Source organism: Pristiophorus japonicus, chromosome 20, assembly GCF_044704955.1.
Source record: "Pristiophorus japonicus isolate sPriJap1 chromosome 20, sPriJap1.hap1, whole genome shotgun sequence".
Lineage (NCBI taxonomy): Eukaryota > Metazoa > Chordata > Chondrichthyes > Pristiophoridae > Pristiophorus > Pristiophorus japonicus.
Window position 1 is genome coordinate 8,457,620 of NC_091996.1, and position 24,266 is coordinate 8,481,885.

At 47.1% G+C, this 24,266-nt stretch overlaps 1 protein-coding gene across 1 annotated transcript in view; it reads right to left on the minus strand.

Moving 5' to 3' along the window:
- col27a1b (collagen, type XXVII, alpha 1b) overlaps nt 1-24,266 on the minus strand; it is a 740,056-nt gene that overhangs the window by 541,865 nt on the left and 173,925 nt on the right. The window contains exons 6-7 of the mRNA XM_070863596.1: nt 4,714-4,767; nt 1,463-1,516 (exon numbers count right to left, since the gene is read on the minus strand). Of these exons, the coding sequence (XP_070719697.1) occupies nt 1,463-1,516; nt 4,714-4,767 (108 nt within the window). The remainder of the gene's footprint in view (nt 1-1,462; nt 1,517-4,713; nt 4,768-24,266) is intronic.

The following is a 24,266-nucleotide window of genomic DNA, read 5'->3' on the forward strand; positions in this document are numbered from 1 at the left end:
AGAGCTTTGGCCAAGAGCATTGTCACATTAACTTCCAAGGATCCAATATTAGAGCACCCCTGTCTGTCACCACCAGCAACTTTGCATCATTTTTAGCAGTGAAAACAGATGCAAAGTCTCCATTTAGCACTCATCATGTAACAGTTGTATCATTTCTCTCTCAATAGCCCATGAATGTTCCAAAGGAAAGAACTAGCCTGTCTGCAGACAGGACATTTCTCTAAGAAATGTATACACTTGGGTTAGCCAACTACAAGAAGTACTTGCTGGCAGCTGCATCAACATATCTCAAAAAAGAAGCCAAGGTGATGACTGAAACAATACATTCAGTTTCCAATGTTAGCAATTTGATTCTGACACAATGAATAATACAGTCAGTGCACCTTAAAACTCATAAAACTAACATCTAATTTACCCCCCTCACAATGATTTTCAATTAGGGCTGTCACCGTTCCTAACATTAATTTCAACTTGATCTTACTCCTGTAGGGGGTAGAGTATTGTAAGGGGATAAAGATGGTCACTAAAGTGGATACTGGAGGTAGTGAATTGATTTGACACATAAAATGGTCCAGATTATAGGGCTTATCAGTATTAGGAGGTTGTGAGGAGTCGGGAGTTCCTCCACCTCATGATAGGGATTGTAATATATCGCCTATTGACAGATTGTATGTAAAACTTGCTTATGTATGTAAAGGATGCTTATAACACTTGCTTACAAATGGTTTTTTTGAAGCTTGCTTAGCAGCAAAGCTTGATGGTAAATGAACCATCAATTGTATTAACCTTTAGTACAGGCTGATAGAAAATGAAAACTTACATATTCAGTACAGAACAATTTCTACCAAGGACAGTAGGGAGCCAGCAGTCTAGAAACATAGATTGTAGCAGCAGTAAAATCCATGAGAACGAGAAAGTTTTGACTGGAGTTCTCTTGGGGAAGGGACAAGAAATCAGGTGTTTGGGAACAAGATAGCAAACCCTGGGAAATAAGGTTAATCAACATGTCATGAGGAACTGAGGCAAAGTTGACACCACTGAACAACACATTCCAGAAGGGTGACACGTGATGGGAGATGGACAGGTTGGGAAATCACTCAGCAGCAAATCTGATAAGAGTCTATGAATCAATGAAGCTCCGCTGATAAGCTACATGCTAATAGAAGTTTTGTAAGAGGGTCGCACACCTCAAAAATCTGTATAAATGTTCTTGTAGAAACCCTTGTATTTTGAAGGTTCATTCGTGAACTCTTCCCCTGCATGCTTGAATAAAGACCAGTTGAACCAAGGTTTCGTCTGAGTGATTCCGTGGTTGCATTAACGGGTGGGTGTCGATTTCTTATAATCAGGAAATCCACCTTGAAGAGAAGTCTTCTTTTTACCCCAACACTCCCAATAACAAGTAAATAAAAACTTAGCAAATGTCCAGTTTTAATAATGAGTAACGATCTCGGTTGCCTACCTTTCTGCCTGATGACCCTTGGAGTCCGATGGCACCAGGACGACCCAGATCACCCTGTAAAACAATGAGACCAGGTCTGCACGTTAAAAATATTTTCATATTAGTCATGCAAAATCATCAACCAAATCCACTGTTTGAATTATACAAGATACAGTAAACTAATATTGGGATTAGTACTGGCTTTAGTAACATATTAATAGTAATATAAACATCACTATCAGCATAGCACCCATCAGAAAATCTTAAACCACCACCGAATGCACAGTACTATGCTTACACTCTACTGCATAAACATCTGTCTAATATCTCCTGTTCTAGCTCCTGATAAAGGCAGCGTTCTAGAAGGACAATATATTTGGTGGGTGGACACAAGGTATCGCAATTGTGTGGAGCAGCCTCGATGGGCCAGATGGCCTTTACCTATCCGTCATTGTACAAGACCATTTCCCTATTTTACACCTTTCTAAGAACAGGGTTGATTCCACCACAAAATAAAGGAGAACACATATAGCAGATACAAGAGGGAACCAAAATTCCACAAGGGGGGATTGGTTTTGCTCATGTTCCCCATAAAATGTTTCGGATATTGTTGGTGGTTTGTGGCTTTATGTATTAGTGGTCCATTTCTTCATTGTTATTATATTCATTTTAGTACTACTAATTTATATTGCAAAATCGTTTCAATCTGGTTGATATAGTGCATCGTTTATGCAACTCAAAGTGTGGGATATCAATGTTGGGTAACAGCATACTGTCCCTAAATGGAAAGTGGAAAAGTATGACATACTCCCAAAGTCATATATACCATGGACAGGTACAGAGTAAACTACTTTAACTACATCCTCAGGTGGTAATTCTTTGATACTGGAACAGTGTGACTCTTTAGTTTCTCACTTGGTACAGTGCGGTGGTTCAAGTACTGGACGATTACACCAGTGTTCAAATTCCATTGTGGCAGGTTGTGAAATTGAATTCAATATCTCTGGTTATTTGTGAGCTAGCGCTTAGGAAAAGTGACCGAGCAGCCCAACTGACCAGTGCCCCATCACTGGACTCAATAGCAACCCTTCTCCACCACTGGTGCACTATTGCTGTGGTATGTGCTAACTACACACTGCATTGTGACAACTCCCCACATTTAGTGAGATAGAGGCTTCGACCAAAAAAGACAAGTGTCATAGGAACGGCAAAACCTCCAAGTCACATACCATCCTGGCATACACGGCATTCCTGCATAGTCACTGGATCAAAATCCTGGTATTCTCTACCTAGAACCACACCACAAGGATTACATCAGTTCAAGGTTATTCTCCTTGGAGCAGTGAAGATTGAGAGAAGATTTATTAGAGGTGTTCAAAATCATGAGGGATCTGGACAGGGTAGATGGAGAGAAACTTTCCCCATTGGCAGAAGGTTTGAGAACCAGAGGAAACAGATTTAAGGTCATTGGCAAAAGGACCAAAGGCAATGTAAGAAAAAAAATTTATACGCAGCGAGTGGTTGGGTTCTGCAATGCACTGCCTGAAACGATGGTGGAGGTAGACTCAATCTTATCTTTCAAAAGGGAGTTGGATAAGTATCTGAAAGAAAAAATATTGCAGGACTACGGGGAAAGGACGGGAGAGTGGGACTAGCTGAGAGTTGGCATGGGCTCGACGGGTTGAATGGCCTTCTTCCGTGCTGTAACCATTTTATGATTCTAAGAAGACCCGACCATCACTTTGCAGGGTAACTACAATGGGCAATAAGTGTGCCCACATCTCACGAACAAATAATAAAGGGTCTTTCTCAGTGAAATGCCTAATTTGATGTCAACCCCCAATGCCAGATGTCATCACTTTTTATCTCAGCTGATATCGCTATTGGTGGTTATACTGATAGTAACAAAGTACCAACCATTTTTAATCCAATTTTTAATCACTTTTTCCCTCAATTTTTTTCCCACCCCTCCGAAAGTTGCTGACTGACAACAGAGTATAGCTCCACAATGTAGCTGTGCTCTGGTGTCAATCAAAGAGGCATTATTCATACGGGAGCATGGATAGTGAATGCTGGGAAGAAATTTGACAAATGCACATCATAGCTGAATCCATCCCACCATCACCCAATGCCTGTTCCTTTCAGCAGGATTCAAAGAATAGTGATCAAGAGCAGGAACCCTGGTTGTTCATTATTCTTCATCGCTTAGGGGCACTGAGGGCAACTATAGTATTCCCATTACAGTCCATGATTTTTAAAAATTCATTCATGGGATGTGGGCGTCACTGGTGAGGCCGGCATTTATTGCCCATCCCTAATTGCCCTTGACAAGGGGGTGGTGAGCCACCTTCTTGAACCGCTGTAGTCCCGTGTCGTGAAGGTACTCCCACAGTGCTGTTAGGGAGAGAGTTCCAGGACTTTGACCCAGCGATGATGAAGGAATGCCAATATATTTCCAAGTTAGGGTGGTATGTGACTTGGAGGGGAACTTGGGGCTGATGGTGAGCCCATGCGCCTGCTGCCCTTGTCCTTCTAGGTGGTACAGGTCACGGGTTTGGGAGGTGCTGTCGAAGAAGCCTTGGTGAGTTGCTGCAGTGCATCTTGTAGATGGCACACTGCAGCCACGGTGCGCTGGTGGTGGAGGGAGTGAATGTTTAAGGTGGTGGATGGGGTGACAATCAAGCGGGCTGCTTTGTTCTGGCTAGTATCGAGCTTCTCATCCAGGCAAGTGGAAAGTATTCCATCACACTTCTGATCTGTGTCTCGTAGATGGTGGAAAGGCTTTGGGGAGTCAGGTGAGACACTCACTGCAGAATTTCCAACATCTGACCTGCTCTTGTAGCCACAGTATTTATGTGGTTGGTCCAGTTAAGTTTCTGGTCAATGGTGACCCCCAGGATGTTGATGGTGGGGAATTCGGCGATGGTAATGTCATTGAATGTCATGGGCCAGTGGTTAGACGTTCAAATCAATCAACAGCACAGACCAGGGATTGAACCCAGGACCTTTATAGTCTGTATGGTCCAATGAAGCAGTACCTTTACCAACTAAATCACCAGGATAGTTTCATACCACTTCAACATGGAAGTCATCATCAGGTTTTTTTTTGGTATTTAATTAAGAATCCAAACTGGTTTGGTTGGAATATCCACACTGGTGTTAGCATCAGCATTGATACATTTTTGGGGCACAGTAATTTAAAAATAATGTTTCCTCTATAAAACAACATGTTTCTAAACTCTATAAAAGCAAATTGTTGTTGTCATTCTAACCTTTTGTCCATTGTATGCTTTTCCTGGAGAGACGCCCGGTTCACCTTTATGTCCCTGCAAGATAAGAGAATGGAAGTTAAAAGATGTTAGCTCTCCTACTCTTACGAATCAGGTATGACCTCTCGAGGTGGTCCTTAAGATCATCTTGATTCACTAAATTGATGCCCGAATCTTGACTGCAGTAGTGTAATGTATTGCTTCATGGGTTCTTTACTTAAGAACTCATAGCAACACATTGTTAATAAACCAACTAGTTTTTAATAGCAAAGGTTTAACAATCACACTATACAATACCAAATCATCTGCTAGCCTCACAACTGTATACCTCATCGTGGATGACCTAGACCCAACTGACTGGGGTTTTATTGAGTCTTGTGGACATCACGTGACTGGCTAAGCCACTCACAAAGCAACAGCTCTACAACTATTTTTGTACAACATTAAATCAAGTGCCCCCTTTTGTAAGGGCACCAAAACCCACAAATTAACCATGCAACCTTGTCAAATCAAATTAAAATTTGGTTGTTGGGGGTGATGATGCACTCCAGCCCCTCTGGTGCCCACCTCTTGTGGAAGGCCGCGAAAGTGCCGGTAGACACTGCTTCCTCCATCTCCAGGGACACCCAGGCGTGAACGTTGTTGTGTATCTGTAAAGCATGCACTCCTATGTTCCGCCACCAGGGAGTGCATCCCCTGAAGTCCCAAGGGATCCCAGCATCCCTTGAGAGCACTGTATAAAAGCCGGCCCCTAAAGCCTGTTCCTCAATCTGGAGTGTCTTAATAAAGACTGAGGTCACTGTTACTTCAGCCTCCCTGTGTTAGGAACACAATAACTGGCGACGAGGATATGAATCCAACACAAAGATGCAGCAAACTGTGGGCACCCTGGAGAAGTTCTTGGAGGGGGAGGACTGGGAAGCCTATGTCGAACGGCTAGACCAGTACTTTATAGCCAACGAGCTGGACGGAGAAGGAAGCGCTGCAAAAAGGAGAGCGGTCCTCCTCACGGTCTGCGGGGCACCGACCTACAGCCTCATGAAGAATCTTCTGGCTCCGGTGAAACCCACAGATAAGTCGTATCAGGAGCTGTGTACACTGGTTCGGGAGCATCTTAACCCGAGGGAGAGCGTGCTGATGGTGAGGTATCGGTTCGACATGTGCCAGCGATCTGAAGGTCAGGAAGTGGTGAGCTACGTCGCCGAGCTAAGGCGACTTGCAAGACAATGTGAGTTTGATGGCTACCTGGAGCAAATACTCAAGAGACTTTTTTGTATTGGGCATTAGTGACGAGATCATCCTCCGAAAACTTTTGACTGTAGAGACACCGACCCTCAGTAAGGCCATTGCGAAAGCACAGACGTTTATGTCCACCAGTGATAACAGCAAACAAATCTCTCAGCGCACAAGAGCCAGCAATGTTCATAAATTAACTGGAACTGTGCTTGCGAGCAGAAATGTACAGGGCAGAAACCATGAGTCTGCAACTGCCAGCAGGCCTCAGGTGACCCAGATGACTCAGAGTCCCCAACAAAGGATGAATGTAAGGCAATTCACACCTTGTTGGCGTTGTGGAGGCTTCCATTCAGCCTATTCATGCCACTTCAAAGGGTATGTTTGCAAGAGCTGTGGAACAATGGGGCGCCTCCAACGAGTCTGCAAAACCTGCTAACCACCATGTGGCAGAGGACGATCGGTGCATGGTGGATCAAAGCAATTTCGAGCCTCAGAGAGAGGAAGCAGATGCTGCAGTACACGGGGTGCACACATTTTTAACGAAATGTCCACCTATAATGCTAGACATAAAATTGAATGGCTTACCCGTAGCCATGGAACTGGACACTGGCGCTAGCCAATCCATCATGAGTAAAAAGATGTTTGAGAGACTGTGGTGCAACAAGGCACTCAGACCAGCCCTGAGCCCCATCCACACGAAACTGAGAATGTACACCAAAGAGCTTATCACTGTCCTGGGCAGTGCCATGGTCAAGGTCACCTACGAAAGCACGGTGCACAAACTGCCACTCTGCATTGTCCCGGGCGATGGCCCCACACTGCTTGGAAAGAGCTGGCTAGGAAAATCCGCTGGAACTGGGATGACATACAAAGCGCTATCACATGTTGATGAGGCCTCATGTACCCTGTTTCTTAACAAATTTCCTTCCCTTTTTGAGCCAGGCATTGGAAACTTTTCCGGGGCGAAGGTGCGGATCCACTTGGTCCCAGAGGCACGACCCATTCACCACAAGGCGCGAGCAGTACCTCACATGATGAGGGAAAGAGTGGAAATCGAGCTGGACAGGCTGCAACGCGAGGGCACCATCTCCCCAGTGGAATTCAGCGAGTGGGCCAGCCCGATTGTTCCAGTACTCAAAAGTGATGGCACAGTCAGGATTTGCGGCGATTATAAAGTAACTATTAATCGTTTCTCGCTACAGGACCCATACCCGCTTCCTAAGGCAGATGACCTATTTGCGACGCTGGCAGGAGGCAAGACATTCACCAAGCTCGACCTGACTTCGGCCTCCATGACGCAGAAGCTGGAGGAGTCTTCAAAGGGCCTCACCTGCATCAACATGCACAGGAACTGTTCATCTACAACAGATGCCCGTTTGGAATTTGGTCGGCTGCAGCGATCTTCCAGAGAAACATGGAGAGCCAACTCAAGTCGGTACCACGCACAATGGTTTTTCAGGACGACATATTGGTCACGGGTCGGGACACCGTTGAGCACCTACAAAACCTGGAGGAGGTCCTCCAGTGACTGGATCGCATAGGGCTGTGGCTGAAGAGGTCGAAATGCGTCTTCATGGCAACAGAAGTGGAGTTTTTGGGGAGAAAGATCGCGGCAGATGGCATGCGGCCTGCAAACACCAAGACAGAGGCTATCAGGAACGCGCCCAGGCCACAGAATGTCACAGAGCTGTGGTCGTTCCTGGGACTCCTCAACTATTTTGGTAACTTCCTACCGGGGTTAAGCACCCTCTTAGAGCCCCTACATGTATTATTGTGTAAAGGTGAGAACTGGGGATGGAGAAAAAAACCAAGTAATTGCTTTCGAGAAAGCCAGAAACATTTTATGCTCTAACAAGCTGCTTGTATTGTATAACCCGTGTAAAAGACTTGTGCTCGCATGTGATGCGTCGTCGTACGGAGTCGGGTGTGTATTACAACAAGCTAATGTTGCGGGGAAGTTGCAACCTGTCGCCTATACCTCCAGGAGCTTGTCTAAGGCCAAGAGGACCGACAGCATGATTGAGAAAGAGGCATTAGCGTGTGTGTTCGGGGCAAAGAAAATGCATCAGTACCTGTTTGGCCTCAAATTTGAGCTGGAAACCGATCACAAGCCCCTCACATCCCTTTTTGCTGAAAACAAGTGGATAAATACTAATGCCTCAGCCCGCATACAAAGGTGGGCACTCGCGCTATCAGCATATAACTATACCATCCGCCACAGGCCAGGCACCGAGAACTGTGTGGATGCTCTCAGTCGGCTACCATTGCCCATCATGGGGGTGGAAATGGCGCAGCCTGCAAACTTGTTGATGGTGGCACAGCCCGCAGACTTGTTGATGGTCATGGAAGTGTTTGAAAATGATAAATCACCTGTCAGGGCCCGCCAGGTTAGGACTTGGACCAGCCAAGATCCTCTGCTGTCCCTAGTAAAAAACTGTGTACTGCATGGGAGCTGGGCCAGCATCCCCATTGAAATGCAGGAGCTAATCAAGCTGTTCCAGCGGCGAAAGGACGAGCTGTCCATTCAGGCAGACTGCCTGTTATGGGGTAACCGCGTAGTGCTACCCAAAAAGGGCAGGGAGACATTCACCTTGCATCTCCACAGTGTATAGTAATGATGATAGCAATAGAAACATAGAAAATAGATGCAGGAGTAGGCCATTCGGCCCTTCGAGCCTGCACCGCCATTCAATGAGTTCATGGCTGAACATGCAACTTCAGTACCCCATTCCTGCTTTCTCGCCATACCCCTTGATCCCCCTTGTAGTAAGGACTACATCTAACTCCTTTTTGAATATATTTAGTGAATTGGCCTCAACTTTCTGTGGTAGAGAATTCCACAGGTTCACCACTCTCTGGGTAAAGAAGTTTCTCCTCATCTCGGTCCTAAATGGCTTACCCCTTATCCTTAGACTGTGACCCCTGGTTCTGGACTTCCCCAACATTGGGAACATTCTTCCTGCATTTAACCTGTCTAAACCCGTCAGAATTTTAAACGTTTCTATGAGGTCCCCTCTCACTCTTCTGAACTCCAGTGAATACAAGCCCAGTTGATCCAGTCTTTCTTGATATGTCAGTCCCGCCATCCCGGGAATCAGCCTGGTGAACATTCGCTGCACTCCCTCAATAGCAAGAATGTCTTTCCTCAAGTTAGGAGACCAAAACTGTACACAATACTCCAGGTGTGGCCTCACCAAGGCCCTGTACAACTGTAGCAACACCTCCCTGCCCCTGTACTCAAATCCTCTCGCTATGAAGACCAACATGCCATTTGCTTTCTTAACCGCCTGCTGTACCTGCATACCAACCTTCAATGACTGATGTACCATGACACCCAGGTCTCGTTGCACCTCCCTTTTTCCTAATCTGTCACCATTCAGATAATAGTCTGTCTCTCTGTTTTTACCACCAAAGTGGATAACCTCACAGTTATCCACATTATACTTCATCTACCATGCATTTGCCCACTCACCTAACCTATCCAAGTCACTCTGCAGTCTCACAGCATCCTCCTCGCAGCTCACACTGCCACCCAACTTAGTGTCATCCACAAATTTGGAGATAATACATTTAATCCCCTCGTCTAAATCATTAATGTACAATGTAAACAGCTGGGGCCCCAGCACAGAACCTTGCGGTACCCCACTAGTCACTGCCTGCCATTCTGAAAAGTACCCATTTACTCCTACTCTTTGCTTCCTCTCTGCCAACCAGTTCTCAATCCACATCAGCACACTACCCCCAATTCCATGTGCTTTAACTTTGCACATTAATCTCTTGTGTGGGACCTTGTCGAAAGCCTTCAGAAAGTCCAAATACACCACATCAACCGGCTCTCCCTGGTCCACTCTACTGGAAACATCCTCAAAAAATTCTAGAAGATTTGTCAAGCATGATTTCCCTTTCACAAATCCATGCTGACTTGGACCTATCATGTCACCTCTTTCCAAATGCGCTGCTATGACATCCTTAATAATTGATTCTATCATTTTACCCACTACCGATGTCAGGCTGACCGGTTTATAATTCCCTGTTTTCTCTCTCCCTCCTTTTGTAAAAAGTGGGGTTACATTGGCTACCCTCCACTCTATAGGAACTGATCCAGAGTCTATGGAATGTTGGAAAATGACTGTCAATGCATCCGCTATTTCCAAGGCCACCTCCTTGAGTACTCTGGGATGCAGTCCATCAGGCCCTGGGGATTTATCGGCCTTCAATCCCATCAATTTCCCCAACACAATTTCCCAACTAATAAGGATTTCCCTCAGTTCCTTCTTCTTACTCGACTCTCTGACCCCTTTTATATCCGGAAGGTTGTTTGTGTCCTCCTTAGTGAATACCAAACCAAAGTACTTGTTCAATTGGTCTGCCATTTCTTTGTTCCCCGTTATGACTTCCCCTGATTCTGACTGCAGGGGACCTACGTTTGTCTTTACTAACCTATTTCTTTTTACATATCTATAGAAGCTTTTGCAGTCTGTTTTAATGTTCCGTGCAAGCTTTCTCTCGTACTCTATTTTCCTTGCCCTAATCAAATATTTTGTCCTCCTCTGCTGAGTTCTAAATTTCTCCTCGTCCCCAGGTTCGCTGCTATTTCTGGCCAATTTGTATGCCACTTCCTTGGCTTTAATACTATCCCTGATTTCCCTTGATAACCACGGTTGAGCCCACTTCCCTTTTTTATTTTTAAGCCAGACAGGGATGTATAATTGTTGTAGTTCATCCATGCGGTCTCTAAATGTCTGCCATTGTCCATCCACTGTCAACCCCTTAAGTATCATTCACCAATCTATCCTAGCCAATTCACACCTCATACCTTCAAAGTTACTCTTCTTTAAGTTCTGGACCATGGTCTCTGAATTAACTGTTTCATTCTCCATCCGAATGTAGAATTCCACCATATTATGGTCACTCTTCCCCGAGGGGCCTCGCACAACGAGACTGTTAATTAATCCTCTCTCATTACACAACACCCAGTCTAAGATGGCCTCCCCCCTAGTTGGTTCCTTGACATATTGTTCTCGAAAACCATCCCTTATGCACTCCAGGAAATCCTCCTCCAACGTATTGCTTCTAGTTTGGTTAGCCCAATCTATATGCATATTAAAGTCACCCATGATAAGTGCTGCACCTTTATTGCATGCACCGATTATTTCCTGTTTGATGTCCCCCCCAACATAGCCAGATCCACGTGTGGTGGCCCGGTATCGACTCTAATTTAGAGTCCTGTGTTAGACAATGCAGCGTGTGTGCTCAGTTGAGCAACGTGCCCAGAGAGGCACCACTAAGTTTGTGGTCCTGGCCCTCCAGACCATGGTCAAGGATCCATGTCGACTATGCAGGCCTGTTTCTCGGTAAAATGTTCCTGGTGGTGGTGGATGCTTTTTCAAAATGGATTGAATGTGAAATAATGTCGGGAAACACCGCCACTGCCACCATTGAAAGCCTGAGGGCCATGTTTGCCACCCACGGCCAGCCTGACATACTGGTCAGTGGCAATGGGCCATATTTTACCAGTGCCGAATTTAAAGAATTCATGACCCGCAAAGGGATCAAACATGTCACCTCGGCCCCATTTAAACCAGCCTCCAATGGGCAGGCAGAGCGGGCAGTACAAACCATCAAACAGAGCCTTAAACAAGTCACAGAAGGCTCACTCCAAACCCACCTGTCCCGAGTACTGCTCAGCTACCGCACGAGATCCCACTCGCTCACAGGGGTGCCCTCGGCTGAGCTACTCCTGAAAAGGACACTTAAAACCAGACTCTCGCTGGTTCACCCCAACCTGCATGATCAGGTAGAGAGCAGGCGGCAGCAACAAAATGTAAAAGATGGTCGCGCCACTGTGTCACGGGAAATTGATCTGAATGACCCTGTGTATGTGCTAAACTATGGACATGGTCCCAAGTGGATCGCGGGCACGGTGATAGTTAAAGAAGTTAGTAGGGTTGTTTGTAGTCAAACTGGACAATGGACAAATTTGCAGAAAGCACCTGCACCAAACGAGGCTGCGGTTCACAGACTGCCCGGAACAACCCACCGTAGACACCACCTTTTTCGAGCCCACAACACATACCCACAAAGAATCAACGACACCACCCCGGACCAGGAAATCGAACCCATCACGCTCAACAGCCCAGCAAGGCCAGGCTCACCCAGCAGCCCTGCAGGGCCAACAACACGCCAGCCCAGCGAGGTAACAGCCAACACACCAGAACAGACATTTGTACCGAGGCGGTCCACCAGGGAAAGAAAGGCTCCCGACCGCCTCACCTTGTAAATAGTTTTCACTTTGACTTTTGGGGGGGAGTGATGTTGTGTATCTGTAAAGCATGCACTCCCATGTTCCGCCACCAGGGAGTGTATCCCCTCAAGTGCCAAGGGATCCCAGCATCCCTTGGGAGCACTGTATATAAACCGACCCCTAAGGCCTGTTCCTCACTCTGGAGTGTCTTAATAAAGACTGAGGTCACTGTCACTTTAACCTCCCTGTGTGCAGTCTCATCTGTGTTAGGAACACAATAAACGTAACGGCGGAAGAGAGGCAGGCAGTCGTGCTAAACGACCCCCTCGACCGCCCGCTGCCTGGACCTGTTAATGGCCACCTTGCCAGGCCTAGGAGCAGTCCTACGAGGAGGCCCTCCGACCTGCCCACTCCCCTTCACACTGGGTACCCAAAGATCAGGAGCGTGGGATTGAAGTGCAGTCAAAAATCAAGGAGAAGCCCCTTCAAATAATGGAAGAGGGGCTGCAACCTCACACACTGTATATACACATGGAACACGGACTTGCAACAGCTCCACATCTATTTTAATAAAAAACTATAAAACATGTGCCTCCTTATTAAAGGGGCACTAGAATCGATAAATTAACAAATTAACCTTTTGAAAAAATAATTGGTCAAATTTAAATTTGGTTGCCGGGGCTGATGATGCACTCCAGTACCTCTGGTGCCCACCTCTCGCGGAAGGCTGCAAACATACCAGTGGACACCATGTGTTCCATCTCCAGGAACACCCTGGCTTGAACGTAACTGCGGAAGAGAGGCAGGCAGTCGGGTTGAACACCCCCCTGGTCCGCTCAGTGCCTGGACCGGTTAACGGCCACCTAGGCCAGGCTCAGGAGCAGTCCCACGAGGTAGCCCTCCGACCTACCCGTTCCCCTCTGCACCGGGCGCCCAAAGATCAGGAGCGTGGGACTGAAGTGCGGCCAAAATATGAGCAGCAGCCTCTTCAAATAATGGAATAAGGGCTGCAATCTCACATACTGAACATACATATGCAATACGGACTTGCAACAGTTCTACAACTATTTCAGTTGTATCAGTAATCAAGTGCTCCCTGATTAAAGGGGGGGCACAATCCAAAAACTTTTCAAATGCTCCCTTGTTTTTTTGGGGGGTTTTTGAGGGCACTAAAAACACAAATTATACAAGTGCCTCCTGGCTAAAAGTGGCGGGGGGGGGGGGGGTGCGGGCAGTAAAACCGACAACTTGAACAAATTAAACTTTAGACATTAAAATCAAATTAAAATTTGTTTGCCGGGGGCGACGATGCACTCCAGTTCCTCCGGCACCCACCTCTCACGGAAGGCCGCGAGCATACCGGTGGACACCGTGTGCTCCTTCTCCAAGGACACCCTGGCTCTGATGTAGCCGCGGAAGAGAGGCAGGCAGTCGGGCTGAACGACCCCCTCGACCGCCCGCTGCCTGGACCGGCTGATGGCACCCTTGGCCGTGCCCGGGAGCAGTCCTATGATGAAGCCTTCGGACCTACCCGCTCCCCTCCGCACAGGGTGCCCAAAGATTAGGAGTGTGGGACTGAAGTGCAACCAGAAATTGAGGAGCAGCCCCTTTAAATAATGGAACAGGGGCTGCAGTCTCACGTACTGAACATACACTTGGAATACGGACTTGCAATAAACCTGTGGGCATACTCACAGGTGCATGCATTACAAAGATAAATCCAGAGAGTTTCAATTCACATGGATATTTTAAAATATCTGCACTGCAAGTATTCCAACATGTGAAATCGAAGGTTTCATTCCGGAAATGTTTTGAACATTCTTACCAAGAGCAAGACAAACTTCTTATTAAGTTTTCTATTAACAATAGTCTATCATCTGTACACAGAAATGAGAAACCGGAGATGCAGTTCAGTAGCTCACCTTGACTTTATTACTAGAAACAGGACGAGTTCCCCTTCACAATTGTGCTAAAGTTATTGCACCGTGTGTGTACAGCAATAAAAAATTTGTAAACCCTTTGGTTGAAATATTCAATGAGACAAGGCAGTAATCATCTGCTCCTCTACCCCTCGATTAAATTGCTACCCATCTTGAGCAGCAAACATTTTAATAAATGAATCACTTCAGGCTAGACTGTGGTGCCTCCCACAATCAAATAATCTGCTGACACACATTGTTTTAGGGTCACACATGAATAATTGACACTGAGACAAGGTACTGAAAGATGGCTGGTACTCCTGGAACCACATATCAAGATCCTTTAAGACGCAAGTGTTGAAAGTGATTGAGTGAGTGAATATGCGTGAGAAAGAGACTGTGCAACAGTGGGGGGGGCGGGGGGGAATGCGAGAGGGTGGAACCACAAGACACAATGTGCAGAAACTTTATAATGTCAGATTCACAAAATGAATAAAAACCATGGTTGCGGTTTTCTGCTCCTGTACTTGCTAGCCTGTGATTTTCTGCACATTAAAAAGTGAACGGGTGGAAAATCGCAGGCCAGCCAACACAATAGAGGGAAACCCCGGCCCATACCCAACATCAACCAGCACCAAATTCTGTTCTTTTTATTCACTTTGTGAATCTGACATTAAAAAGTTTCTGCACATTGTGTCTTGTGGTTTCACCCTCTCACATCCCCTCTGGTTGTGTCATGTAACTATTTACATTAAAACATGCATCGTAAAATATTGGCTGGCTTGAGGACTTAAAAAAAATCCAATGGCACAAGAGACCAGAAGCACTCATTTTCCTCCCAGTTTTTATTTTGAAACAGGTCCATTATGTTGAAAGTACGGGTGAACAAACAGGGTCATCACAATCAAAATGTCCAGCTTTAGAAACACTTGAAATCTGCTGAGACACTTTATGTGGTTCCGTCTATCTTCTCAAATCTTTAACCACTTATGTGGGGTTGGAAAGTGCTACAGGCAAGATCTTGGTCATTTAAAAAAAATTCATTTATGGGATGTGGGCGTCGCTGGCGAGGCCGGCATTTATTGCCCATCCCTAATTGCCATTGAGAAGGTGGTGGCGAGCCTCCTTCTTGAACTGCTGCAGTCCGTGCGGTGAAGGTGTTCCCACAGTGCTGTTAGAGAGGGAGTTCCAGGATTTTGACCCAGCGACGATGAAGAAATGGCGATATATTTTCAAGACAGGATAGTGTGTGACTTGGAGGGGGACTTGCAGGTGAAGGTGTTCCCATGTGCCTGCTGCACTGGTCCTTCGAGATGGTAGAGGTCGCTGGTTTGGAAGGTGCTGCCGAAGAAGCTGTGACGAGATGCTGCAGTGCATCTTGTGAATGATATACACTGCAGCCAGGGGGCGCCGGTGGTGGAGGGAGTGAATGTTTAAGGTGGTGGATGGGGTCCTTTGTTCTGGATGGTGTCAAGCTTCTTCATTACTGTTGGAGCTGCACTCATTCAGGCAAGTGAAGAGTATTCCATCACATTCCTGACATGTCTTGTAGATGGTGGAAAGGCTTTAGGGAGGTAATTAGCCAAAACCAGTTGAGATATGATTTATATTCAGTTTTTATGTGCACGTCACCATGCAACAAGATTTGGATTTTCAGTCTACTCTATCAGACTGTTATTGGAACATAGCAGCGCATGAATTTCAATTCTCAGAACAGTATTACCACCCAGACTGAAAATGTCCATATTTCTTATGAAGCTAATGATCTTTTGATCCAGCTCTGAAACTGTGCTGAATTTTGATATGTCCTTACTATACAGTATAAATGCACACGAGGCCCATACTTGAGAGAAGGTTACTCTGTGACCAGTAACCTTTATTACCAAGACCTCAAATGATGAAGGTGGGTGGAGCTTCCCCTTTTATACCTGAAAGTCCAGGTTAGGAGTGTCTCCCACAAGTTCACCCCCTTGTGGTCAATGTTCTCAAGGTGTACAACTTAGGTCAGCTTATACATGGGTAACAATGATAGTTCAATACATGACATCACCTCCCCGCCGCCCCCCCGCAAAGGTCAAGTCTCTCTGGTGGTTTATGCTCCCTTGTAGAGCGCCTGAGTTGGGGCTCCGGTTATTGGGTGCTGGCCTGAGTGTCTGCTGTTAGCGGTGCCTCAGGCCTGTCCGGACTGCCCATGGTGACTGGGCTCTCCTCCACTTGGTTCCGGTGTTCGGTCACCTGTGGTGGAGTAAACTCTACGTCGTGTTCTTCCTCTGCTTCTTCTATGGGGTTGCTGAACTTCCTTCTAGTTTGATCCACGTGGTTGAAGTATAATGTGGATAAATGTGAGGTTATCCACTTTGGTGGTAAAAACAGAGAGACAGACTATTATCTGAATGGTGACAGATTAGGAAAAGGGGAGGTGCAAAGAGACCTGTGTGTCATGGTACATCAGTCATTGAAGGTTAGCATGCAGGTGCAGCAGGCGGTTAAGAAAGCAAATGGCATGTTGGCCTTCATAGCAAGGGGATTTGAGTACAGGGGCAGGGAGGTGTTGCTACAGTTGTACAGGGCATTGGTGAGGCCACACCTGGAGTATTGTGTACAGTTTTGGTCTCCTAACCTGAGGAAGGACATTCTTGCTATTGAGGGAGTGCAGCGAAGGTTCACCAGACTGATTCCCGGGATGGCGGGACTGACCTATCAAGAAAGACTGGATCAACTGGGCTTGTATTCACTGGAGTTCAGAAGAATGAGAGGGGACCTCATAGAAACATTTAAAATTCTGACAGGGTTAGACAGGTTAGATGCAGGAAGAATGTTCCCAATGTTGGGGAAGTCCAGAACCAGAGGTCACAGTCTAAGGATAAGGGGTAAGCCATTTAGGACCGAGATGCGGAGGAACTTCTTCACCCAGAGAGTGGTGAACCTGTGGAATTCTCTACCACAGAAAGATGTTGAGGCCAATTCACTAAATATATTCAAAAAGGAGTTAGATGAGGTCCTTACTACTAGGGGGATCAAGGGGTATGGCGAGAAAGCAGGAATGGGGTACTGAAGTTGAATGTTCAGCCATGAACTCATTGAATGGCGGTGCAGGCTAGAAGGGCCGAATGGCCTACTCCTGCACCTATTTTCTATGTTTCTATGTTTCTATGCTGCGGCAGATTTGTCCATTGATAAGTTTAACTACCAAAACCCTATTCCCCTCTTTGGCAATCACAGCGTAATTAAGGACAAAAACAGGGTCACTGACGTCAATACATCGCGCCCTCGCATTCCTGTCATGGTAGTCACATTGTGACTGACGCCTGCTCTCAACAATTTCTTTCATAGTAGGGTGTATAAGGGATAACCTGGTTTTGAGCGTCCTTTTCATTAGCAGCTCTGCGGGTGGAACCCCTGTGAGCGAGTGTGGTCGGGATCTATTGGCCAACAGGAGGAGTGATAAGCGGCTTTGTAGGGAACCCCCTTGGATTCTGAGCATTCCCTGTTTGATTATCTGCACTGCTCGTTCCGCCTGGCCGTTTGAGGCTGGCTTGAACGGTGCCGTTCTGACATGGTTAATTCCATTGCCTGCCATGAAGTCCTGGAATTCAGTGCTTGTGAAGCACGGGTCATTGTCGCTGACCAAGATGTCTGGTAGACCAGGGGCGGCGAACATTGCCCGTAGACTTTCTCCCGCGGCAGAGGATGTGCTTGAATTTAAAATGGCACAATCAATCCATTTGGAGTAGGCGTCTACTACAACCAAAAACATTTTTCCCATGAAAGGACCTGTGTAGTCCACATGGATGTGTGACCATGGTTTGGCGGGCCAGGACCAGGGGCTAAGGGGGACTTCCCTGGGTGCGTTGCCCAGCTGAACACACGTGTTGCACCTGCGAACACAAAGTTCCAGGTCTGCATCTATCCCTGGCCACCAAACGTGTGATCTGCCAATTGCCTTCATCATGACAATGCCCGGGTGCTCATTGTGAAGTTCTCTGATAAACACCTCTCTGCCCATCTGGGGCATGACTACTCGGTTTCCCCACAGTAGGCAATCGGCCTGAATTGAGAGTTCATCCTTGCGCCTATGAAACGGTTTAAATTCCTCAGGGCATGCCCCGTATGTGGCTGCCCAGTCCCCATTCAGGACACATTTCTTAACTAAAGACAGTAGCGGGCCTTTATTCGTCCAGACTTTAATCTGACGGGCTGTCACCGGTGAGCCTTCGCTTTCGAAAGCTTCAACAGCCATGACCATCTCAGCAGCATGCTCGGTTGCCCCCTCAGCGGTGGCTAGTGGGAGCCTGCTGAGTGTATCTGCACAGTTTTCAGTGCCCGGTCTGTGCCGAATTGTGTAATCATAGGCGGCTAACTAAGTGCCCACCTCTGTATGCGGGCCGTGCATTCGCATTTATGGCCTTGTTGTCGGCCAAAAGGGACGTTGGGGGTTTGTGATCTGTCTCCAGCTCAAATTTCCTGCCAAACAGGTACTGGTACATTTTCTTTACCGCATATACACATGCAAGCGCTTCCTTTTCTACCATCCCGTAGCCCCTTTCTGCCTGGGACAGACTTCTGGAGGCATAAGCTACCGGCTGTAACTGACCATTGGCATTCACATGCTGCAACACACACCCGACACCATAGGACGACGCATCGCACACGAGAACAAGTTTCTTACACGGGTCATATAACGTTAACAGTTTGTTGGAACAAACAAATTGTGTGCTCTATCAAAAGCCCTTTCCTGGCTGTCCCCCCAGACCCAATCGTGACCTTTGTGTAGGAGCACGTGTAGCGGCTCTAACAGCGTGCTCAATTTGGGAAGAAAGTTACCAAAATAGTTCAGGAGCCCCAGGAACGAACACAGCTCTGTCGTGTTACAGGGTCTGGGTGCTCTCTGGATCGCTTCTGTCTTGGATGCAGTCGGGCTGATCCCGTCTGCTGCTACCCTCCTCCCCAGGAATTCTATCTCTGGAGCTAGGAAGACGCACTTCGCCTTTTTCAGTCGCAGCCCTACCCGGTCCAGTCGGCGTAGCACCTCCTCCAGGTTGTGGAGGTGTTCTTCAGTATCGTAACCCGTGATGAGGATGTCGTCTTGAAAAACCACCGTTCTTGGAATCGACTTGAGGAGGCTTTCCATATTTCGCTGAAAGATCGCGGCGGCCGAACGAATCCCGAACGGACATCTGTTATACTCAAACAACACCTTGTGTGTTGTGATGGTGGTCAGCTTCTTCGACTCACTCGCCAGCTCCTGGGTCATGCAAGCTGAGGTCAGGTCCAATTTTGAAAAATGTTTGCCACCGGATAGTGTCGCAAAGAGGTCCTCTGCTCTCGGTAGCGGGTACTGATCTTGGAGTGACACCCAATTGATGGTGGCCTTGTAATCGCCACATATCCTGACTGACCCATCCGCCTTGAGCACCGGCACGATCGGGCTCGCCCAGTCACTGAATTCGACTGGCGAGATGATGCCTTCCCTCAGCAGGCAGTCCAATTCGCATTATATCTTTTCCCGTATCACGTACGGCACCGCTCTGGCCTTGTGGTGTACTGGCCTGGCGTCCGGGTTTATGTGAATCACTACCTTGGTCCCCATGAAAGTGCCAATGCCGGGTTGAAATAGTGAGTCAAATTTGTCTAGGACCTATGAGCATGATACTCGCTCCACAGAAGAAATTGCATTGACATCGCCCCGTTTCCAGTTCATGACAGCAAGCCAACTCCTCCCCAGTAGTGCGGGACCGTCCCCTGGGACAATCCAGAGTGGCAGCCTGTTCTCCGAATCTTTGTGGGTCACGACTACGTGGCGCTGCGTAGCACCGGAATGATCTCCTTTGTATATGTCCGTAGCTGTGCGTCAATAATTTTGGCCTCCTGGCCTTGGACACTCACAACCTTTTGAACTGTTTGATACTCATCAGGGGCTGGCTGGCCCCCGTGTCTAGCTCTATTCATATTGGGATGCCACTGAGGAGCACTTTTATCATTATCGGTGGCGTCCTGGTATGTGAACTGTATATGTGCTCCACATGAACTCGCTGAACTTCAACTTCCAGCGATTTCCCCCAGTTTTCATTTGGCCCCGTAGGGCTTACATCGGGCCCGTCCTCCTCGTACATCAACCTGGCTGCAGGCTTCCTGCACATACGCGCCAAGTGACCGCTGACGTTGCAGTTTCTGCAGGTATATTGCTGATACCTGCAAGCTCTGGCTGGGTGTTTGCCTCCACACTTCCAGCATGAACTGGAGGCCCAATTGTTGGAAACAAAAGGTCCATTACCAGGCGCTCGTCTCTGACTGTCTCTGTAACTGTCTTTAAGCCCACCATTGACAGGTGTTGATGGCCCCATTACTGGCCGCATTGTCCATTGCGATGGTATGAATCGCCGTTGAGCTAGCCATTGTCTCTGTTGAATTCCCCCTTTGGGTTCGACTACATGCTGGGGCATGTCCGATTGCCCTTGTCTGCCTAGAGAACTGTGTGCCGCGTTAACAATGTTGACTCCCTGGTCGTTTGCCGCATTTGAGCCAAGATTTTTGTCATACATCATTCTGGTCTCTTCCTCCCGAGATAAATGTCTGGGCTATCAGAGCCGCCGCTTCCAAGGTCAAGTCTTTGGTCTCAATCAGTTTCCTGAAAACCCCAGCGTGCCCGATGCCCTCAATAAAAAAGTCTCGCAGCATCTCCGCTCTGCATGCATCTGGGAACTTACATAGGCTCGCCAGTCGCCGGGGGTCTGCCACGAAGTCTGGAACGCTTTGCCCTTCTCGCTGCCGGTGCATGTAAAACCGGTGTCTCACCATGTGCATGCTGCTCGCCGGTTTAAGGTGTTCCCCGATCAACTTACTGAGCTCTTCGAACGTCTTGCCCGCCAGCTTCTCTGGCGCTAGAAGGTCCTTCATCAGGGAGTACGTTCTGGATCCACAAACCATCAGGAGATGAGCCCTGCGTTTGTCGGCCGACTCCTGTCCCAACCATTCCTTAGTGACAAAACTTTACTGTAGTCTCTCAATAAAAGCATCCCAATCATCACCAACACAGTACCTCTCTTCTGTGCTGCTAGTGGCCATGCTCGCGTGGTTTAAATCCAAGTTTCTCATTGCCAATGATATGTCCTTACTATACAGTACAAATGCACATGAGGCCCATACTTGAGAGAAGGTCACTCTGTGACCAGTTACCTTTATTACCAAGACCTCAAGTGATGAAGGTGGGTGGAGCTTCCCCTTTTATACCTGAAAGTCCAGGTTAGGAGTGTCTTCCACAAGTTCACCCCTTGTGGTCAATGTTCTCACGGTGTACAACCTAGGTCAGTTTGTACATGGGTTACAATGATAGTTGAATACATGACAAATTTGAACTGGATTTTGTCTCAGAATGCTCACCATACATGGAGTCAGGCCCCCCCTGACCTGCGAGAGAACAGCTCCACAGGTCGGAAGATTAAAGAGCTGGAGTGGCGGGCCTGAGACATCGTGGCCCCCAGACCTGAGAGAGAACAGCTCCGCAATTCAGGAAGTAGAAGAGTTGGAGCGGCATACCACTTCAACCTCCAGCGCGAGCTGCTCCAAGTATGCGACGATTTTGAGATGGGCAACTGGATGATGTCATCAAAACCCTGGTCACTGTTTTGGAGCGTGGGCAGGAACATCGGCAGGGCCCAGGTACAGAGGAGTGAGAAGGTCGGGGCGGATGAGCGGCGAGTGTTTGTGGCGAGATGCGGTGAATGTTTATGGCGGAGGAGCGGTGAGAAATCGTGGCGGAGGTGCGACAGAAGAGAGTACAGGGCCCAGAAGAGCCGAGGGTTCAGGGGCAGCACGGGCCAGCCCACACTGCGATATGTGTGCGCGCTAGGTCCGTACAGCAGAGCTGGTCTCGAGTCGTCTTGGTTAACCCTTGCCACTGGATAAAGGCCTAGCTCTGTCAAACCCGAGTGGTGGCTGGTGTGCAACGGTCACCACACGTTAAAAAAATTGACGCACAGGCACCTTCCACCCCCTCAATTGGAGTTCAGGACTGGAACATCAGGTCCTTCATCGAAACACCTGTGAATTCGTGGAAGCAAGTCATCCTCGTTCGAGGGACTGTCTATGATGATGATGATGATGTAATATTGTCACCCACTTCCTGTATGGCATGCAAGCATCACCACAGTTCAAATAGTTTGAACTACATTTGGAAGTGACAGAATTTAGTGTTACAATCAATTTCCTGAGTGCGTGTAACAGATCAAAAGGTTTGAATGTGGAGATCAAATGTTACACCTAGTTGTAAATTCAGTTAGTAATAAACAGCAGGAAATTAAACTGTAAAAGCACAAATCATTCATTTAGCAACACAAACTCAGAATACTAAGATTGAAATAATTAATTTAACAGGTCAAAAGAATTAAAAGTGAAAATGATTTCCTCCATGAACAGATGCAAGAACTTGGCTCATTCTTCGCAAAAACAAATCCTGGCTCAATTTGAACTTCCAATCAAGAGTGTAACAGTAATTTAAGTTCCAGAAGATTTTTCCCCTTACAGTTTACTGTCAGACTGGAACAAAGTGAGGAAAGATTAGCGTGAGCAGTTGGGATAAAAGCTTCCAATTTGGTCAAATCCACAATCTGGACTACTTCACTGCAGCCAACTACTTGCAAAAAAAGAAAATGCACAGGGCCACATAAATCTAAACATTCAGATACCTCAGGTGCTTCAACACTGATTTTCGGAACTCATTAAACAGATTGCATTTGTTGGGGGTGGATTTTCCAGCGGCTGGTTTTACTAGGACGAGTTAGCCTGCCACATGCCCGATGTTGTTGGTCGGGCTTCATTTAAATATAATCAGCAAGACAATAGGCAGCTCACTGATCGGAGGGGGGCTCAAGAAATCTGGCAGCTCCTCTGCGGAGCCGAGTCGATCGTGGCAAATTACCACAGTGTCAGCTGTGGCTCAGTGGGTAACACTCTCACCTCTGAGTCAGATGGTCGTGGGTTCAAGTCGCACGGCAGAGACATAAATCGAGGCTGACACTCCCAGTACAGTGCTGAGGGAGTGCTGCACTGTCGGAGGGGCCATCTTTCGGATGAGACATTAAAACGAGGCCCCATCTGCTGGTCGTAACAGGTCCCATGGCACTATTTTGAAGGAGAGTCATCCCTGATGTCCCAGCCAATATTTATCCCTCAATCAACATCACTAAAAAACAGAATATCTGGTCATCATCATCACATTGCTGTTGGTGGGTGCTTACTGTGCACAAATTGGCTGCTGCATTTCCTATATTACAACAGCGAAGACACTTCAAAAGGTTGGCTGTAAAGTGCCTGATGTCATGAAAGGTGCTATATAAATGCAAGTCTTTCTTCTTTTAAGTAAGGAAGGGAGAAGGCAAACTTGGAGTAGGGTCAGTTTTGTGGGGTCAGGAAAAATATTAATAATGTTGGTACTTCAAAATTGCATTGAGCTCCTATAACGGTCATAGGACCCAGATTGACAGGCGCTAATGATACACCTGCCTGTTGGGGCTGGCACCTGGCTGCCCAGTTCAAGGCCCCACCATAAATGGCATCAGCCAGTGCAGCAGCAGGATCGTGTCAGTAAGTGCTTTGCCGTGATTTTCACTGCACCACCTCCTGGCGGCGAAGATAAAAATCGGCCCCACTGAATCCAAAACAGACCTATTTAGCCTTCTTTTTTTTTTTAATTCAATGGCGCCCATAAAAACCATTGTTACAGTAATGACATCTGTGCAGTTTAAGATTCATGCTGGTTCCAACGTCACAGACTGTGAATTGAATTTTTTTTTAAATGGCTGTCACGAGGACACTGCAATTTCCCACGGGTTTGGGAGGTGTTGTTGTAGAAGTATTTTAGCAGTGCATCTTGTAGATGGTACATGTTATGTATGTAGCTATATATAGTTGCCACCAGAGGTCGTGTTTGCGGGAGTCCTACGGGTCACCCACACCTCGTGCTGTGCTAGTATAAAAGGCTTGCTACCTTGTTGTTTAGGCACCCTGGAGTTAGAAGAAAGAGACCAAGGTCATACTAGTTTCAGCTTACAGTACTCGGCCTCGTGAGATTATTTCATACACAATAAGTGGTGACGAGTAAAGAAATACGAACTTTCATGCGACCATGGCTGCCATTGGTATTTTAGAATGATTTTTTG